The sequence below is a fragment of the Podarcis melisellensis genome, assembly GCF_964234715.1.
Source record: "Podarcis melisellensis genome assembly, chromosome: 2".
NCBI classification, from domain to species: Eukaryota; Metazoa; Chordata; class Lepidosauria; order Squamata; family Lacertidae; genus Podarcis; species Podarcis melisellensis.
The window spans coordinates 21,386,316-21,402,903 of record NC_138529.1 but is presented as its reverse complement, the minus strand read 5'-3'; the positions used below and the strand labels follow the sequence as shown (position 1 = coordinate 21,402,903).

General features: G+C 44.5%; 1 protein-coding gene across 5 annotated transcripts in view; it reads left to right on the top strand.

Moving 5' to 3' along the window:
* Positions 1-16,588, top strand: part of TEX2 (testis expressed 2) — a 92,383-nt gene that overhangs the window by 55,008 nt on the left and 20,787 nt on the right. For all 5 annotated transcript variants that reach the window (XM_081898531.1, XM_081898532.1, XM_081898530.1 and 2 more), the window contains exons 3-7: positions 6,464-6,664; positions 7,527-7,866; positions 11,121-11,368; positions 12,929-13,075; positions 14,405-14,504. In XM_081898531.1, the coding sequence (XP_081754657.1) occupies positions 6,464-6,664; positions 7,527-7,866; positions 11,121-11,368; positions 12,929-13,075; positions 14,405-14,504 (1,036 nt within the window). The remainder of the gene's footprint in view (positions 1-6,463; positions 6,665-7,526; positions 7,867-11,120; positions 11,369-12,928; positions 13,076-14,404; positions 14,505-16,588) is intronic.

Sequence of the window (16,588 nt, the reverse complement as noted above, 5' to 3'; positions counted from 1 at the left end):
ACGTCTGTTTTGGGAAGCTCTATGTGTCATGGACCTTGGAATGGGCTTTTAAATTATCTCTGCTTTGGAAAGAGGATGGTGCCCATAGGGGAAGTGGACTTCCTATCCGTTCCATTGAGCTACCGCCACGGCAGGTAGAGTTTGAAGGCAAATTTGCGGAGCCAGGAAGGCTGTGACCACACCTTCACAGTGCTAGACTGAATTTCTTGTGGCAAAAGATTGTTGAAGCTTTCTTCGGCATTGCTGTTCGTTGAAGGATCTTGCAAGCAAAGGAACGAGCTTAAGTCTGTTTACTGAAGTGATCTGTTAGTCTTCTTAATTTCTGAAGAGGCTTTGCAGCTTCTTTTTTTTCTTTCAGAAGAATTTTCCAGTGCTGCCAAGGATTTGATCTTTAAGAGGGTTGCCGCAATAGCTTATGTGGCAATCACACAATGTAGCTCATTGTTCAGTTTTCCATATGTTTATGCGATAAGGGCTGTGGCTTAATTTTCCTGCTGTTGCCTGGCAAGTTGTTCTGGCAGTAGAGTGTTTGAGGAAGCTTAGGGCAATAGTCAAGCCGTTTTGCTCAGAGTAGACCCCATGAAATTAGTGGACCTAACCGAATCATGTTTATTTTCAGTATGCCTACTTTGAGAAAACTTTAGTTGGAGGCCACCCTAAGGTTCCATGTCCTGTTGAGGCATCCAAAATGTTATTGCTATCGGGGTATGAAAATGTTCGGGCAAATGACCTCATTTTTGTGCTTGGTCCACATTTGACCAAGATCTCACTGTTCCAAAAAGGGAACGTTGGGTCCAGTTTAATGTACAAAAAACTTTCTTAACTTTATAAAGGTGGCTGTGTTGCCACTATACATCTTGTTCCAGCTCACACTTCTCTACAGATCAGTAGGGCGGAAAGGTCACACAGTGGGGCTTTCTAGCTTCCGAGATGATTATGCTCAACAATCCCCCCCCCCCAAAAAAAACCCTCAACAACTGTGTCCAGATTTTCACTGATTGAAATATGGCAACCCTATTTTTTAGTCAACTCTGGCTCCTCCCCGAGTTCACCTGTTATTTCTTATGTCCCCCCCCCCTTTTTATACACTGTGGCATTTCTAACTACTCTACCAAACATTGTCTAGTGTTCTTTGTTCCGTTAATTTTGTTTCGTATTTGCTTCATATAAAATCTCAATAAAGATCATTTATAAAAGCGAGAAAAAAGGCAGTTAAGGGTAGTTTTATACAGGTGCGTAAAATCACTATATTTTGTATATTAAGCCTCCTAGAGCACAGTATATATATAAGAAGGCTTCATTTGGTCAGAATCGAGTACAGTTGTACCTCAGATTACAGACGTTTTGGGTTGTGCATCACGCCGAACCTGGAAGTACCGGAACAGCTTATTTTTGGGTTTTGGCGCATGTGCAGACGTGCCAAATTGCGACCCGCCCGTGCACAGATGCGGCACTGTTGGTTGCGAACGTGCTTCTCACACAGTTCACGTTCGCAACCCGAGCGTCCACTGTATACACTTCCAGAGTTAACGCTAAATACATGACTTCTGGTAAATGAGCCACCTTAGCTGCTAGAGGGCCATGAAAATTTGTGTCCCGGGCTTTCCAGACTCGTCCATGTGTACTATCTGAAACCAAAGGGGCGCATTGGTTGCCAGGTATGATTTCCATCCCCCCCACCCCCCGGGCAGCTCTCCTACACCACTAAACAAAGCTGAAAGGATAAAGAACAAACAAAATCAAGTTACTTTTTCACACAAGGCACAGCTAACTGTGGCATTTGCCGGCACAAGATGTGGTGATGGCTTGGGTGGCTTTGAAGGCAAATTAGACAAATTCAGGGAGGATAAGCCTCTCAATGGCTACTTAGTCATGATAGCTGTATATTGCCTCTAGAATCGGGGCCGCCCGCCTCTGAATACCAGTTGCTGGAAAGCAGCAGAAGAGTTCTGTTCCGCTCCTGCCCTGCTTGCGGCAGCTTAGGTTGCACTTCCTGCTAGGCATCTTTTGTCATATCTGTGTCGCGTATTATCCTGCTCGGATTTGCATGATATGTTTTTGCTCGTTGTCTCCGTGAGCAGGTTTATTGGAGATATATGCGTCACCCAGTATGATTCATATGTTCAAATATCCATAGGGAGTAATCCACCCACACCGGGAAAGTGTACTTGCCCACTGCCAGGCACTACACAATTGTTACCTTGACACTTTTAGTGTAGGTAAGTGATAGAGAATTCTGTGCCTTTCTAGTCCAGAGTGAAATGAAGAAATTTTCTGAGATTGAACCGGCCCAAGACCTGCGGTATATAGGGCGGTATATAAGTGTAATTAATAAATAATAATTCAAAATATAATTCGGTGGGTATTCATGAATTGTGTTGATTTTAATTCCAGAGGGTTAACTGCGTTACAGCTAGGGTTGCCGTACGTCCGGAATTTCCTGGACACGGTTGGTATTTGGGCAGAAGTAGCTGAAAGTATGGCAGCCCATGTTGGAAGTGCAACAACTTTTGTGTCCGGGTTTTCACTTTTTGAAATAGGCCAACCCTATTTACAGCAAACGGGGACGCGGGTGGCGCTGTGGGTTAAACCACAGAGCCTAGGGCTTGCCGATCAGAAGATCAGCAGTTTGAATCCCCGCAACAGCGTGAGCTCCTGTTGCTTGGTCCCTGCTCCTGCCAACCTAGCAGTTCGAAAGCACGTCAAAGTGCAAGTAAATAAATAGGTACTGCTCCGGCGGGAAGGTAAACGGCGTTTCCTTGTGCTGCTCTGGTTCGCCAGAAGCGGCTTAGTCATGCTGGCCACATGACCCGGAAGCTGTACGCCAACTCCCTCAGCCAATAAAGCGAGATGAGCGCCGCAAACCCAGAGTCGGCCACGACGAGACCTAATGGTCAGGGGTCCCTTTACCTTTATTTACAGCAAACACAGAAAAGGGCTCTGTGGCACTAGAAAGGCTAATAGATTTGTCGCATAAGCTTCCCTGGACTATAGCATCTGCTGAAGTGGGCTCTGGCTCATGAAACTTTGTGCCACAAATTATTTATGCCGGTTTACTGAATAGGTACAGTAGACACCGACCTATGAGCCCCATGCATTTTGTGGGCCCCGTGACAAAGGGTCAAAACAATATTGATTAGATATTGTTTGTTGTCGCTCTTGCAAGGCCCCCCCCCCGAGATTTCAACTGCCAAGGGGCTTCCATAGGGTTTAATCCAGCACTGCAGTTATGCACAAAATACCACTTTTAATGTTCCATTGAATTTAACTAAAGCAGAAATTTGATGGATGCCAAGTACCTAGGGGACACAGGTGGCGCTGTGGGTTAAAGCCTCAGCGCCTAGGACTTGCTGATCGAAAGGTCGGCGGTTCGAATCCCTGCTGCGGGGTGCGCTCCCGCTGCTCGGTCCCAGCGCCTGCCAACCTAGCAGTTCGAAAGCACCTCCGGGTGCAAGTAGATAAATAGGGACCGCTTACCAGCGGGAAGGTAAACGGCGTTTCCGTGTGCAGCTCTGGCTCGCCAGAGCAGCGATGTCACACTGGCCATGTGACCCGGAAGTGTCTCCGGACAGCGCTGGCCCCTGGCCTCTTAAGTGAGATGGGCGCACAACCCCAGAGTCTGTCAAGACTGGCCCGTACGGGCAGGGGTACCTTTACCTTTACCTTTTTAAGTACCTAGAACTAAAGCAAGTATGTAAACCTGCACTCGCCATTCTAATGCAGAAAGTAGCGGCTGCAGAAATGCTGCGTTAAAAAGCAGTTAGTTTCAAATTGTCGTTCCCAAAGTACTTCATATAAAGCACCACTGTAGGGGCATTAGATGGCTTAGTCAACATGTACTCATCCTATCTTTCTCCTAGGAAAGACTGGAATGGGGATTCCTTGGCAGGGAAAGGGGAGGAACAGAAGTTGGCAACCAACAAGGTTTAGCTTAGCTAGCAAGGGCAGCCCAAAATCATATCTTGGATCTGTACCTGGTAAACAGTTTGCCTGGAGTGTATGGCTGCAGAAAACAGGACCTTTGAATGCTTTCCCAGATGATAAGTCCTTTGCCGTGGAAATCTAGAACACCAGAAAGAGCGGTTCTATGATAGCTTTCTCCCTGACATGCTCGTTCCTGTGTTCAGAAAGCATTTTGGGTAGGCCCGAGGGAGAAGAAGCATTCAGGGATGTGAAGCAGCAAGACATGCTTCTGAATATGATAAAGATGCTAAAAGTAATAAATGTTTTGAGTACGTGAGTTATGAAAAGGTTTGCTTCTGATCTGCAACTCCAGGGACCCTACTTGCTCTTATTGAGTAAGAGATTGATTCGTTTTACTCGCTCTGCCTTTCAAATGTCGTTTTTCCGTGTTTTGTCTGTGGTATTTTTGTATGCCTTTATACAGTTTCTTCTGAAAACAATTTATGCAATTACTTCTGAGAACGTTAAGTACCGTTCTTGTATTGACAGTCCGAGCACTGCTTGCTTGATACAGACCAGCGGTGGTGGCAGCTTTTGGCATGAATAATGTAGGTAAACCTGCTGCTTTATAAATACTGTTTACCTGTAGTTTGAGAAAAGTCGTTGCAAGATGACTCAAGAACTGAGCATGGATATGGGAAACCTGGAATAGGTTGTGTTGTCATTGTCCCCCCACCCCAGGTCTAACCAATAACATTCAGAGTGTCGAAGAAATGAAGGTGTGCTATTTTTCTGTTCACAAACTGATTAAAGGAGTGGGATGGATTTCTAATGTGGTTAGACTGGCAGAGCTTAATCCACTTATTCTAACTATAAAACCTGAGCCAACAGGTGTAATAAATCAGTTGAGCAGCATGTGGTTAATCTAATTCCATTACCCAGTTAAATTGAAATGAAGACAGGGACTACTGGGTTGTTGGGGGAAGCAATGGGGAAACTGGTCTGAATTACTTTTTTGTAAGCATGTGTTCCTGCCTCAGAGGTACCAGTAATATGTTCTAGGGAACCATGGCTCTTTGGTAAGACTTTCATTTCCATACTTTTCATTTTCTGTTGCTCTCAGTGAGCATATTTTGCCTTAATGTTGCATCTGTCTTGTGCAATGGATTAATGATGCCCTTACGTGACACCAACCATGTACCCAAGAGCTTCAGGCATACAGAGGCTGTTTTGTTCTCTTCTGTAGCTAGGGAAATGGTGCCAAGTGTTTGTGTGTAGAGGGGAATCCCCCTTCTTTGGAGATTATGGGCTATGCCTAAACTTCAGTTTGCATAGCAGAGGCCTCCTGAGCTCCATGCCGTTGCCAAGAGCTTTTGGACATGTCAGAATTGCAGACCCCTTTGTTCCGATAGCATACAGATCACATGTTTTTGTAACGCCTGGGAGAGGAGACAAGAAGAAGCAGGTCTATAAAGCATCCTCGGCGCTTTGTTCCTGGGTGTTTTGCTTGCCACGAATCCCCAGGATTTGGGGGAGGTGAGTGAGTGGGGATGGTGAAGGCCTTGGCTTTTTTTTCCAGTCAGAACTTGTCACAACTCAGATGGGTTCCGGCACCTCTAAAGTGGATGCCATTGCCATTCTAAGATATCACTGATGGAGGCCTTGCTTCGGAGCAACATTCAGCCATACACTCTGACTTACATGCAGGGCTAGCAAACAAGAGTCTCAGTGAGGCCTTTTGTACTGTTTTCGAACACAATTTAAAGTGTTGGTGCTCACCTTTAAAGTCCTAAATGGCTTCGGTCTAGTATATCTGAAGGAGCATCTCCACCCCCATCGTTCACTGTGGTCCAGCACTGAGGATCTTCTGGCAGTTCCCTCGCTGCGAGAAGGCAAGTTACAGGGAACCAGGCAGATGGCCTTCTCAGTAGTGGCGCCCGCCCTGTAGAACGCCCTCCCACCAGATGTCAAAGAGAACAACAACTACCAGACTTTTAGAAGACATCTGAAGGCAGCCCTGTTTAGGGAAGCTTTTAATGTGTGATGTATTACGGTATTTTAATATTTTGTTGGAAGCCACCCAGAGTGGCTGGGGAAGCCCAGCCAGATGGGAGGGGGAATAATAATTATAATAATTATATTTTACCACATCCTCCATTCACTTTTAAGCATGGGCAGCTTAACCGCCTTAGTCCTTTCTCCACTGCTGCAAATCGTTTAATTCTACACTTAGAAGGTCCTAGGGATAAGGAGCTTTCCAGGTTTTTTTTCTAGGTCCTAGTGCCTTGCCACTAACCTGCTCCAACCTGCTCTGGCTCTGTGTCAAAATGCATTTACTCTTCAAGGATTATGGAATGGATGAGGTTGACACACGATGGAAAGGCAGGAATCGGTTCCTCCCTGCAGCGCTCAAGGTGGCTGCCGTACAGAACCTTAATTTTGTCTCGCTTGTAGTTTGACCTTGTTCTGTTGGATTTAGGCTTTCAGCGGCTGATATTTTAAATTAGCCGTGGGAACTATTCTGAATCGCCTTTCAGTAAAATTCCTGTGTCTTCTCCAGGGCTGGATGAATGAGATCCATAACTACGATCCAGAGACATACCATGCTACATTGACTCACTCTGTCTACGTGAGACTTGAAGGAAGCACCTTGAGACTTTCGAACCCCAACAAAAATATCTCCAGAAGGGCTATTTACAATGAAGCCAAGCCGGAAGTCACTTACATTAGCCAGAAAATTTATGATCTTACAGAAAGCAAGGTGAGTTCCAATGACATTCTATGGGTAGCTCCCACATGAGGACTTAAGTGGGTTTTTTAATCATCATCATCTTCCAGGGGTGGCGAACCCAATCCAGATATTGTTGGACTCCAACTACCATCAGCCACATCCAGCGTATGTAACCCGAGGTACCACTGTACCTGACCTTTAGAAAATATCTGAAGGCAGCCTTGTTTAGGGAAGTTTTTAATGTTTGATGTTTTATCGTGTTTTTAATATTCTCTTGGGAGCTGCCCAGAGTGGCTGGGGAAACCCAGTCAGATGGGTGGGGTATAAATAATAAATTAGTAGTACAGTGGTACCTCGGGTTACATACGCTTCAGGTTACAGACTCCGCTAACCCAGAAATAGTACCTCAGGTTAAGAACTTTGCTTCAGGATGAGAACAGAAATCATGCCCCGGTGGCGCGGCGGCAGCAGGAGGCCCTATTAGCTAAAGTAGTGCTTCAGGTTAAGAACAGTTTCAGGTTAAGGTACCACTGTAGTAGTAGTAGTAGTAGTAGTAGTAGTAGTAGTAATTGACTCTTCTTGGTATTAGCTAAACTGGCCTCCTCTCTCACTGATTTCCCAAGCTTACATTGTTATTTGGGGGTGGGGACTGACAGGAGGAAAAATAGGGGGTAGCAGAGGGACTGATGGGGAACTCCTCTGGGCCAAGCCTTCCCAGGCTTTCTGTGAACTCTAGGAAAGACTCCTATAGCTCAGGAAGACCAAATGGTAAAGGAGGGTCCCTGTCCACCATCGTTTGCAGTTGATTACGTATTCAACGAATGCCTACCGTTCCGTATTTCCCTGCCCGGTGTGGTGGGCCAGTGAAATGAATTCGCAACTTGTTTTCCAGATTCACCTGGTACCCAAAAGTTTGGCCCGGAAAAGAATCTGGAACAAAAAATATCCTATTTGCATTGAGCTTGGGAGACAAGATGACTTCATGGCTAAAGCCCAGGCTGACAAAGAGACCTCGGAAGAGAAGCCCACCATAGAAAAAGTGGAAGCGAGCAGTGAAGAACCCAAGAGGCAATCTCAGGATGGAACGAAGTCCATTACTCAGAAGGACCAAGTGCTTTATCTCTTTGGGAGGACTGGTAGGGAGAAGGAGGAATGGTTTCAGAGGTTCCTCCTGGCTTCCAAGCTGAAATCTGAAGGGAAAAAGCCAATTGCTGTGTGTGGACAAAAGCCTGGTAGGACCCTGTTCTCTCATATTATTAAGATTCTTCTTGTAGCAAGCTCAAAATACCAGCTTATAAAAGATTCATTGGAAGTAGCATATATTCCAGAAGGAACATTTGGGCATTCAGTGTGTTAAACAGAACATGTCTAGACTGCAGTCTGGGGGCAATTTAACTCCTCCCAGAGTTGTCGTGCATTTATTAATCCATTTTTAACTATCTGCATTTTAATATCCTGCCATATGTACTTTGCTGCACGGAGTCAAAATGAGCCTTTTCAGTGGAAATAGAGCTTAGGCTATCTGCTAGCACGTTCACTGCTATTAAAAAATCTTTCCTAAAGGAAATATATAAAGTAGTGTCTGACCGTCAGCAAATGTTGTGTGAACTTTGTAGTTTGCCCTTCTATTGGCTTGACAATTTCTCTTTAAAAGCTTTGCTTTTCTATTTAAAAGGGCCTTGTAAAATGTTTGGAAATTCTGTTTTCAAGTGTCTTGGGGGGGTGTAGGTATACTCTTTTAGAGCGCTTCTGACCTTATTTTATTTAATTGGTGTCATTTTGTAAAACACGCTGCTGTTTCTTTAGAATGATCAGATGTGCATCAGTCACTCTTCAGAGAAAAATATTTAGGAAAAACGTTGAGGCCATACCACTGACTGAAACTTGCATGAATCTAAATGTTCTGAAGTTACATTAGCAAGAAACATCAGACACACTGCTTAAGATGTGTAATTTTAAAATCGAATGTGGCAAGCAGACATTAATTTTTAATCAGGCCTTTTTTTATCTCACTCTTCCTCTCTCATCACAAATCTTTTCCCCCTCTTTTAAAATATTTGCAGAACAAAATGTTTGCAGCTTGCAAAGTGCCTAAGTTAGCTCTGATGTCGTTTAGCAATATACCGTATTTTTCGGCCCATAGGGCACACCTAGTTTTTTGGAGGGGAAATAAAGAAAAAAAATTATTTTCCCCCCAGGCACGGGGCTGGGGCGGGGGAAGCCTGAGCTTCCCCCGACCCCAGCCCCCAGAACAGGCAGCTCTCCACAAGCCGTGGGAGAGCTGTGCGAAGCCTGAAGCCTGGGGGGTGCTGAGCTCAGCGCGCCGCCAGGCTTCGGGGTGCAGGCAGCTCTCCACAAGCCGTGGGAGAGCTGCGCGAAGTCGCACAGCTCTCCCACGGCTTGCGGATAGCTTCCTGAAGCCTAGAGAGCGAGAGGGGTCGGTGCACACCGACCCCTCTCGCTCTCCAGGCTTCAGCGAAAGCCTGCATTTGCCCCATAGGACGCACATACATTTCCCCTTCATTTTTTGGAGGGGAAAAAGTGTGTCCTATAGGGTGAAAAATACGGTAGATGTAGAATCTAGAAATTTGGCCATAATTTGAATCTTGGAGTTCATAGTGCATCAATAAAATAAAATAGAAACCAAGGGACGTTTAGGCAGTTCTGCTAAGCATTTAGTGATGTCAGGCTTTTTAAAAACAGCTTTATCTCACCAACTTCAGGACACAGTCCTTCCCCTAAGTTTGCACACTCCCTGCCATTGTTCAAAATCAACGTTTCTCTTACTTTTGGTGGGTAGCCCTTGCCTGTTTTATGAAATAAATACAAATATACGAATTCAATTCATGCAGGTTTGTTAGGTTTGCATAACCTGCTGAATTTACAGAATTTTTATTTAGAGGCATTTAATCTGCTCTTTCTGTTGATTTGAAATTAACAGGGCAATCCTATACCCTCTCCCTTCCAACACGAATGATGGAGCAGGTTAGGGCTGGGTATAGTTGCCTTTCCACCAGCCTCTGCCAGCATAAAAGAATCTTGCCAGCTGGGATGGGCTTTGCTGTGGCAGAAGTCCAAGCTTCAGCCATGCGAGCAGAGAGAGAGAGAGAGAGAGAGAGAGAGAGAGAGAGAGAGAGAGAGCGCCATTGCTAGGGGTTTTCTTGCCATTGTTAGCAACCTGAAAGTCCTGAAATGGGGCCTTTCAGGGAGGGGCGTGTTGCCAGCAGTTTTGCATCCACTGGCAAAGCAGAAAATTAGACATAGCTGTCCTGTCCTCCCCTTCTGCCCTGACCAGCGTGAGATGACAGGGCTTTGGATGTGGTGCTAGATCTGTTTCTCTGCCCTACCTGGCCCAAATCAGGATTGCTCTGTCAATTATTCTGTTTGCAATGTCATTCATTCAGAGATTTTTCTTTTTCTCATAGCCTATGAAGGTTTATCCATACTGCTGCCTCTATCAAGGGGCTTTCCCTTATAGCTTCACTCACCCAGGTATATTAAACAGAGGAGGAGGATTTTTGCTAAAAGTCCATGGGGATAGGTATAGCTTTCTGCTCATTATATAAACCTGATGGGAAACTTGTTCCCATTGTATGGTTAAGTTCCTTAGCATCAGTGCTATTTTTCTAGAAAAGGGGGTGCCGGAACTCACTATGAACGCCTCCCTTGTTCTCTTATAATGGCAGTGGCGCCCACCTGAGTTCCGGAAAGTTCCACCTGAAAAAAAAGCCCCGCCTACACATCATACACTTAAAAGTATGTTATTTCCCCCCGCCAAGAATCATGGGAACTGTAGTTTATCCCGCACAGAGCTACAGTTCCTAGTATGTTGAACAAACTACAGTTCCCAGTGTTCTTTGGGGGAAGAGACATACTTTAAATGTTTGGTTTATATGCAGCCAAAATTGGGTGGACTGTAAGCAGCCATGTTGCAGCTGTGGCTTGGCTACCTTTCCCCTGGAAATTCCTGTATTTATGTCTTCCTTCCTTGTGGTTCCCTTCCACATGGGAGTTGCTTCCTGCAATTGCTGTAACCCACCTTGCTGATTTTAAGATAATATGCGTGAAAGCTTCTGGAAAAGACTTGTAAGTAACCCCTTTGCTTGAAGTTTGCCTTGGAGCACTGTCTGGCACAGCAGTGTAAAAATTCAAAAAATGTTTCACTGACGACTTAATAAAAACACATATGAGGAGATGAAGTGAGAGGGGGGTGTCTCCAAATTGCGCCTGTGGTTAAATGAAAGCCCATTTCTAATGTACAGAAATTTGGCAGATATTTTTATTGCATCCACTTTCATGGCTGCTAGTGTAAAAAACCCCCAGAAAAAAACCACATTCTTTTCATCCTGCTCTTCTAAGGCTTGCCTTGTAGCCCATCGCCTCTCACTAGAATCTTAGCATCTTAAACTCCTGACTTTCATGGTCGTTGAGTTTCCTATTTGATTACTTATTAATGACGGAGGCCTTTTCCCTTCCCCGCCTTTAGGATTCTTGCCAGCACAGAGTCGATCCGACAGCCAGTCTGGAGCTCTGACCCACAGCCGTAGCAGCAGCAAAGGGAGCATTGATGAAATTGTCTCCCAGCCGAAGCAGAAGGAACTGGCGGCCAGTGTGAGACAAAAAATGCTTCTGGATTACAACATGTATATGGCCAGGTGCATTCCACAAGAACAGGCGAGCCCTGTGGCCAGCCCAATCCACAGTGCAGACAGCAGCCCTACAGCTGTGAAGAAGGTGAGGTGTACAAGGGTTAACTGATCTGCACTGAAATATTATGGTCACCCTTCAACTTCTTTTGTTTCCAAGAGGTTTCTCTGCATGCTTGGCAAGGGCTCAACCCACGTTTAGTGCCATCAGTTTCTGTCTAGTTTGAATCGTGCTGTGGCCTTTCCCTAGCGTCTCCATAGTGTTGGGCAGTGCTGCAGCACCCTTGCCCATGGTATCTACACCAGTTCTGTCCTTCCAGAAAAAGAGGTGCCGGAACTCACCATGAACGCCTCCCTTGTTCTCTTATACAGTGGTACCTCAGGTTAAGAACTTAATTTGTTCTGGAGGTACAGTGGTACCTCAGGTTACAAACGCTTCAGGTTACAGACTCCGCTAACCCGGAAGTAGTACCTCGGGTTAAGAACTTTACCTCAGGATGAGAACAGAAATCGCACAGCGGCGGCGGCAGCGGGAGGCCTCATTAGCTAAAGTGGTACCTCAGGTTAAGAACGGTTTCAGGTTAAGAATGGACCTCCGGAACAAATTAAGTTCGTAACCAGAGGTACCACTGTAATGGCAATGGTGTCTACCTGAGAGGTGCTGGAACTGAGTTCCAGCTGAAAAAAAAGCCATACAGCTTCATGTATGGCTAAATGTGGCCAGCCATAGCTTTAAACGTCAAGGAGATAAAGAATTACACAACTTTCGGAAAACACTTGAAGGCAGCCCTGTTTCAGGAAGTTTTTAATGTTAGACGTCTTATGTTTTTATATGTGCAGGAAGCTGCCTAGAGTGGCTGGAGAAACCCAGCCATATGGGTGGGGCATAAAATTATTATTATTTATTATTATTATTATTATTATATGTGCCCCCCCGCTAACTATCTACTACTATTATCTGTGTGACTTTGGCCATTCCTCAGGAAGTGTGAGTTGCTCGTGCTTCTTTTCTTTCCCCAGGTATGTGCAACATCCAACATTTTCTTCACCGTTAGATGTGTGCTCCCTGCGGTTACCAAAGAAGCATGAGAAAGAAGTGCAGTTAGTACTAAGATGGGAGAAAATGGATTCTGCTCCCCACACCACGCTAAGACTTCTTAGAACAGTCTTATACAGACAGGGTTACTTGTATTGTATAGTTCTATTAGCCTCTTGGGTTATTGTGCAATTCCGCTGTGTTTGACCAGAGGGGACAGGGGAGCAAAATTATATTTTGCACAAAATAAGAGGCAAAGCTTCTCTCCACCCCCTTATTTTCTGTCTCCAGCCTGGTTTCAGGCTACCTTCTTAGTGTTGGCTTTCTTCAAAAAGAAAATAAACTCTGTTGGCATCAGCTCTTCACCTTTGCTAAAATGACCCCTTGTTTTCAAAGGATTGTCCGCGTTGTAAAATGCCTTTGAATTATGCTTGTGGAATAAGCTTAACTCGTTGTCGGGCAGATAAAACGATACCCCTTTCTGTGGAGAGGTTCTTGTTAGCCCGTAAAGCCTGCTGTGTGGCTAGCAGCCCAGGGTCAGTGTTGTTGTACATTTTCGATAGCCACACCAGAGTTGCTGAAAGTAGGGAAACTCACTCTCTCTCTTACCAGTTGCCATCCGATGCCCATTGTGAAGAAGAGACGCAGGAAGCATGGGTGAACGCCTTGCTGGGAAGAATATTTTGGGATTTCTTGGGAGAAAAGTACTGGTCTGACATGGTGTCCAAGAAGATACAAATGAAGCTCAGCAAAATAAAGGTATGGGCTGTTTTTCCAAGACTCGGCTCTCTTTATTCTAGAATAGGGAACGTACTGTGTAGCTCCAGGCTAGCTCAGTAACAAGGGCTACATCCACAGCCCCTCAGCTGACTCAGCCTCACCCCATCTTGGAAAGTTCCATGTGTTTGTGTGTGTGGGGGGGGGGTGTTTCTCCTGGTGAATCCATTGGGGATCCTGTCATTGTCATGTCCACCTGCCATCAATCCTAGGGCAGTAGGCAGTGGGAAGCTGAGGTAGGCCTGCAGGGCCAGGAAGAGGAACGTCTCTCCCCAATCTGGCCCCATCCCTACTCTAGTCTGGATCAAAGCGGGGCTTGGATTGTTCAGTCCGTATATTGATTCCCCTCCCACAAATTGAATTTTTTTCTCAGCCCCTGCACTTACTTGCTCCTGCCACTTCTTTTTCCTGGCGTTGCACACCTGAGACGCATGTTTTCAGTACCCACCCAATTCCTGTGACTGTAATCTGTTTTTAATTGTGAACTGTTAAATGGTATTAATCTGCCCTGGGACTGGCCGATGAGGGGCGACTTAACAATGTCGCTCTTTACAACAAAGGATAAAGCAGGGCTTGCCAGTTTTTCTGACCCTTTTGGGTCAGTGTAAAACCCTCAGAAATCTGTCTCCAGAAGGGCTTTGTTTCAGTCTTCTTGTCTGTTCCCGAGGGCAAACAAGAGACCAAAGTATTCAGTTCTTTTAACTGATAGTGCAAATAGCATTATAATAACATTTTATCCCCCTCCGTTATCTTGCAAAGAGCAGTAACCTATGTTGGTTATAATGCCTTTCTCGAACCTAAAGACAAATGACTACTAAGCCTAGATTCAGCCCAAGGTCTTTGAAACATTACCTTTTGAATATCATATATAGAGAGAGATATAGATATAGTGGGAATACATGGAACTTTCAGTATTGTATAGGTTACTACTTAAAAAACAACAACAACAGAATCTCCAGGGTGAGTATCCTGAATTTGCATTCCTAAGAATGTAAGCAATAAGTGAATTCCTATATGCGATAAAAGTCTACCTAGTGAAGCGTTCTATACAGGCAGTGTGTGGCTACCAGAAATAATATTATATTAAAATTTATATTCTATTGTTCCACACAATGGTGCCCAATGTGGCCCCCGGCACCCGTCTTCAGCCCACCCCTGCTTTTAAGAAACCTTCTTCATATCTTCCCAATACTTCGGCACGCTTAACTAGGAAGTCAGATTAGTAAACCCTGTTGAACACAATAGGACTTAATTTCCGGGTACTGCATGTACTTTAATGCTTTAAAGAGACTCTCTTTTTCATTCATTCAGTTGCCGTATTTCATGAATGAACTAACACTAACTGAACTGGACATGGGAATTGCCATGCCGAAAATCCTTCAAGCCTGCAAACCTGCCATTGATTATAAAGGTAACATATCAGATTTTTAACCTTGTAGATTGTTTTGATAGCACAACTATCCTATGACTATTCCCAGCAAACAATTGACGGGGTGCAGTTGGCAATCATGTTTCCAATTCTAACGATTGCAGAGGGATAGCCATGCTTGTAAATGCTACTTTAATGTCTGTTTTTTATGTAATAACATTTGTATGGCAATTCGTTTTACTTGTTTTTATAGCCTTTCTACCATTTATTATTGAATGGCAAGATTTGTGCTTTTGAATCTTAAAGTTTATACACACGTGCATTCAGAATGGGGATTTCTTCCCAGAAAAGAATGGGAGCAGAAATACTAGTAGTATTCGGTGTGGGGTTGCCGTATTTCAAAAAGTTAAATTCCTGACACCTGCAGTTGTTGAGCTAAATCCCCCCTTGATGCCATTTTTACACCTGAAAACCAGGACATGCCAGGGATTTTCCTGACGTATGGCAAGCCTAATTTGGTGGTACTTCTTAAAAACAAATTGAGGGAGGGTTTATGAACAGATATCCCGTTAGGGGGTTTCCCCAGCCCACTGGAACAGATTGGGGGGAGGTTGTGGAGCGGTGCAAGAGGAGTGGGGGGGGAGTCCTGTTGCACAAGTGAAAATCCTTGAGCTGACAGGACTCACTAGCGAAATATCGTCCTAAGACAGCAGGTTTTATGACTGAGCGTGAGGAAATGTCCGAATTGCAGGGAGCTGACCGGGAATATATTTCTGCAGGGGTGTGTGTGTGTGTTTGTGTCAACATCCAAAGTCAGAATCACGATCCAAAAGATGTAAGGGGTTGTCTTCAGTGTCTCTGATTGTTTCCTGATGAGTTTCTTGAGGCTTCTTCACTTTTTGCTCGCTCCAGAAGTGAGGTATCCTCAAGTAACTCCTTAGGAAGTATTGGAGCAAGAATGGGGAAGGTGTAATAATCCCAGCTGTTCCTTGACTACAACTCCCATTCTCTCTGGTTGTGGCTGATGGTATTTGGAGTCCAGTGATGTTAGAGGGCCAAAGGTTAGCCACCCCAGCATTTAGGAGAAGCATTGGAAGTAAGTAAATAAGTTTCCTTGATAAAGAGATTTTCCTCAAAATGCAGGATACAGCTGTTTTGGCTTGTTTGGGTTTTACAGCTGTGTTTTGATACTCCAAGTCATTGCTTCATGGTCTGTGAGCAGGTCTAAGGTTGGTCAGTGTCTGTCTGGGAGATTGCCTGGGAACATGCTTGACACCTTGAGTTTCATGATGGAAGGAAGGAAGCCTATAAAAAAATAGGTTTTGAGATGGCTGGCTAGCTGGCTGATTGAAGGATAAATGTTCTCCCTCTTTTTTTAATGAACACATTATTGGTTTGTACTAAATGTTTATATGGGAAGAAAAATGCCCCAGAACTGATCTAACAACATTAAAAATATTTTATTATTTGAGAAGCAATAGGTTTCCTAAATTTTTCAATTTATTATGAAATGTGTTGATTTTTGTTTAGTTTTGAGGAGTGGTTAGAGCTCACGACATTGGAATGAAAGGTGACTTCAAGGAATATGCTTTGTTCTGAAATAGATATTTAAACTTCATATTTACCACAATCAGGGCAGAGAAAAGCACATGTGTGCTCATAGTTTTGTGGAAGATGATTCTTAATGGTTCTGGAGAAATAAGTTCCAAGTTCACAGAAATGTAGAGTTGGAAGGGACCACAAGGATCATCTAGTCCAATTCTCTACAGTGCAGGAATCTTTCAAGGAAATACAGTGGTACCCCTAGTTACAAACTTAATTCGTTCCGGAGGTCCGTTCTTAACCTGAAACTGTTCTTAACCTGAGTCGCGCTTCGCTAATGGGGCCTCTCGCTGCTGCTGCTTCGCCACTGGCACATGATTTCTGTTCTCATCCTGGGGCAAAGTTCTCAACTCAAGGTAACTCTTCCAGGTTAGCGGAGTTTGTAACTTGAAGCGTTTGTAACCTGAGGCATTTGTAACTCGAGGTACCACTGTAAACAACTATCCGGCTTTTAGAAGAAATCTATTGGGAAATTTTTAATGTCTGATGTTTTACCGTATTTATTTATGTGCTGTAAGCCGCCC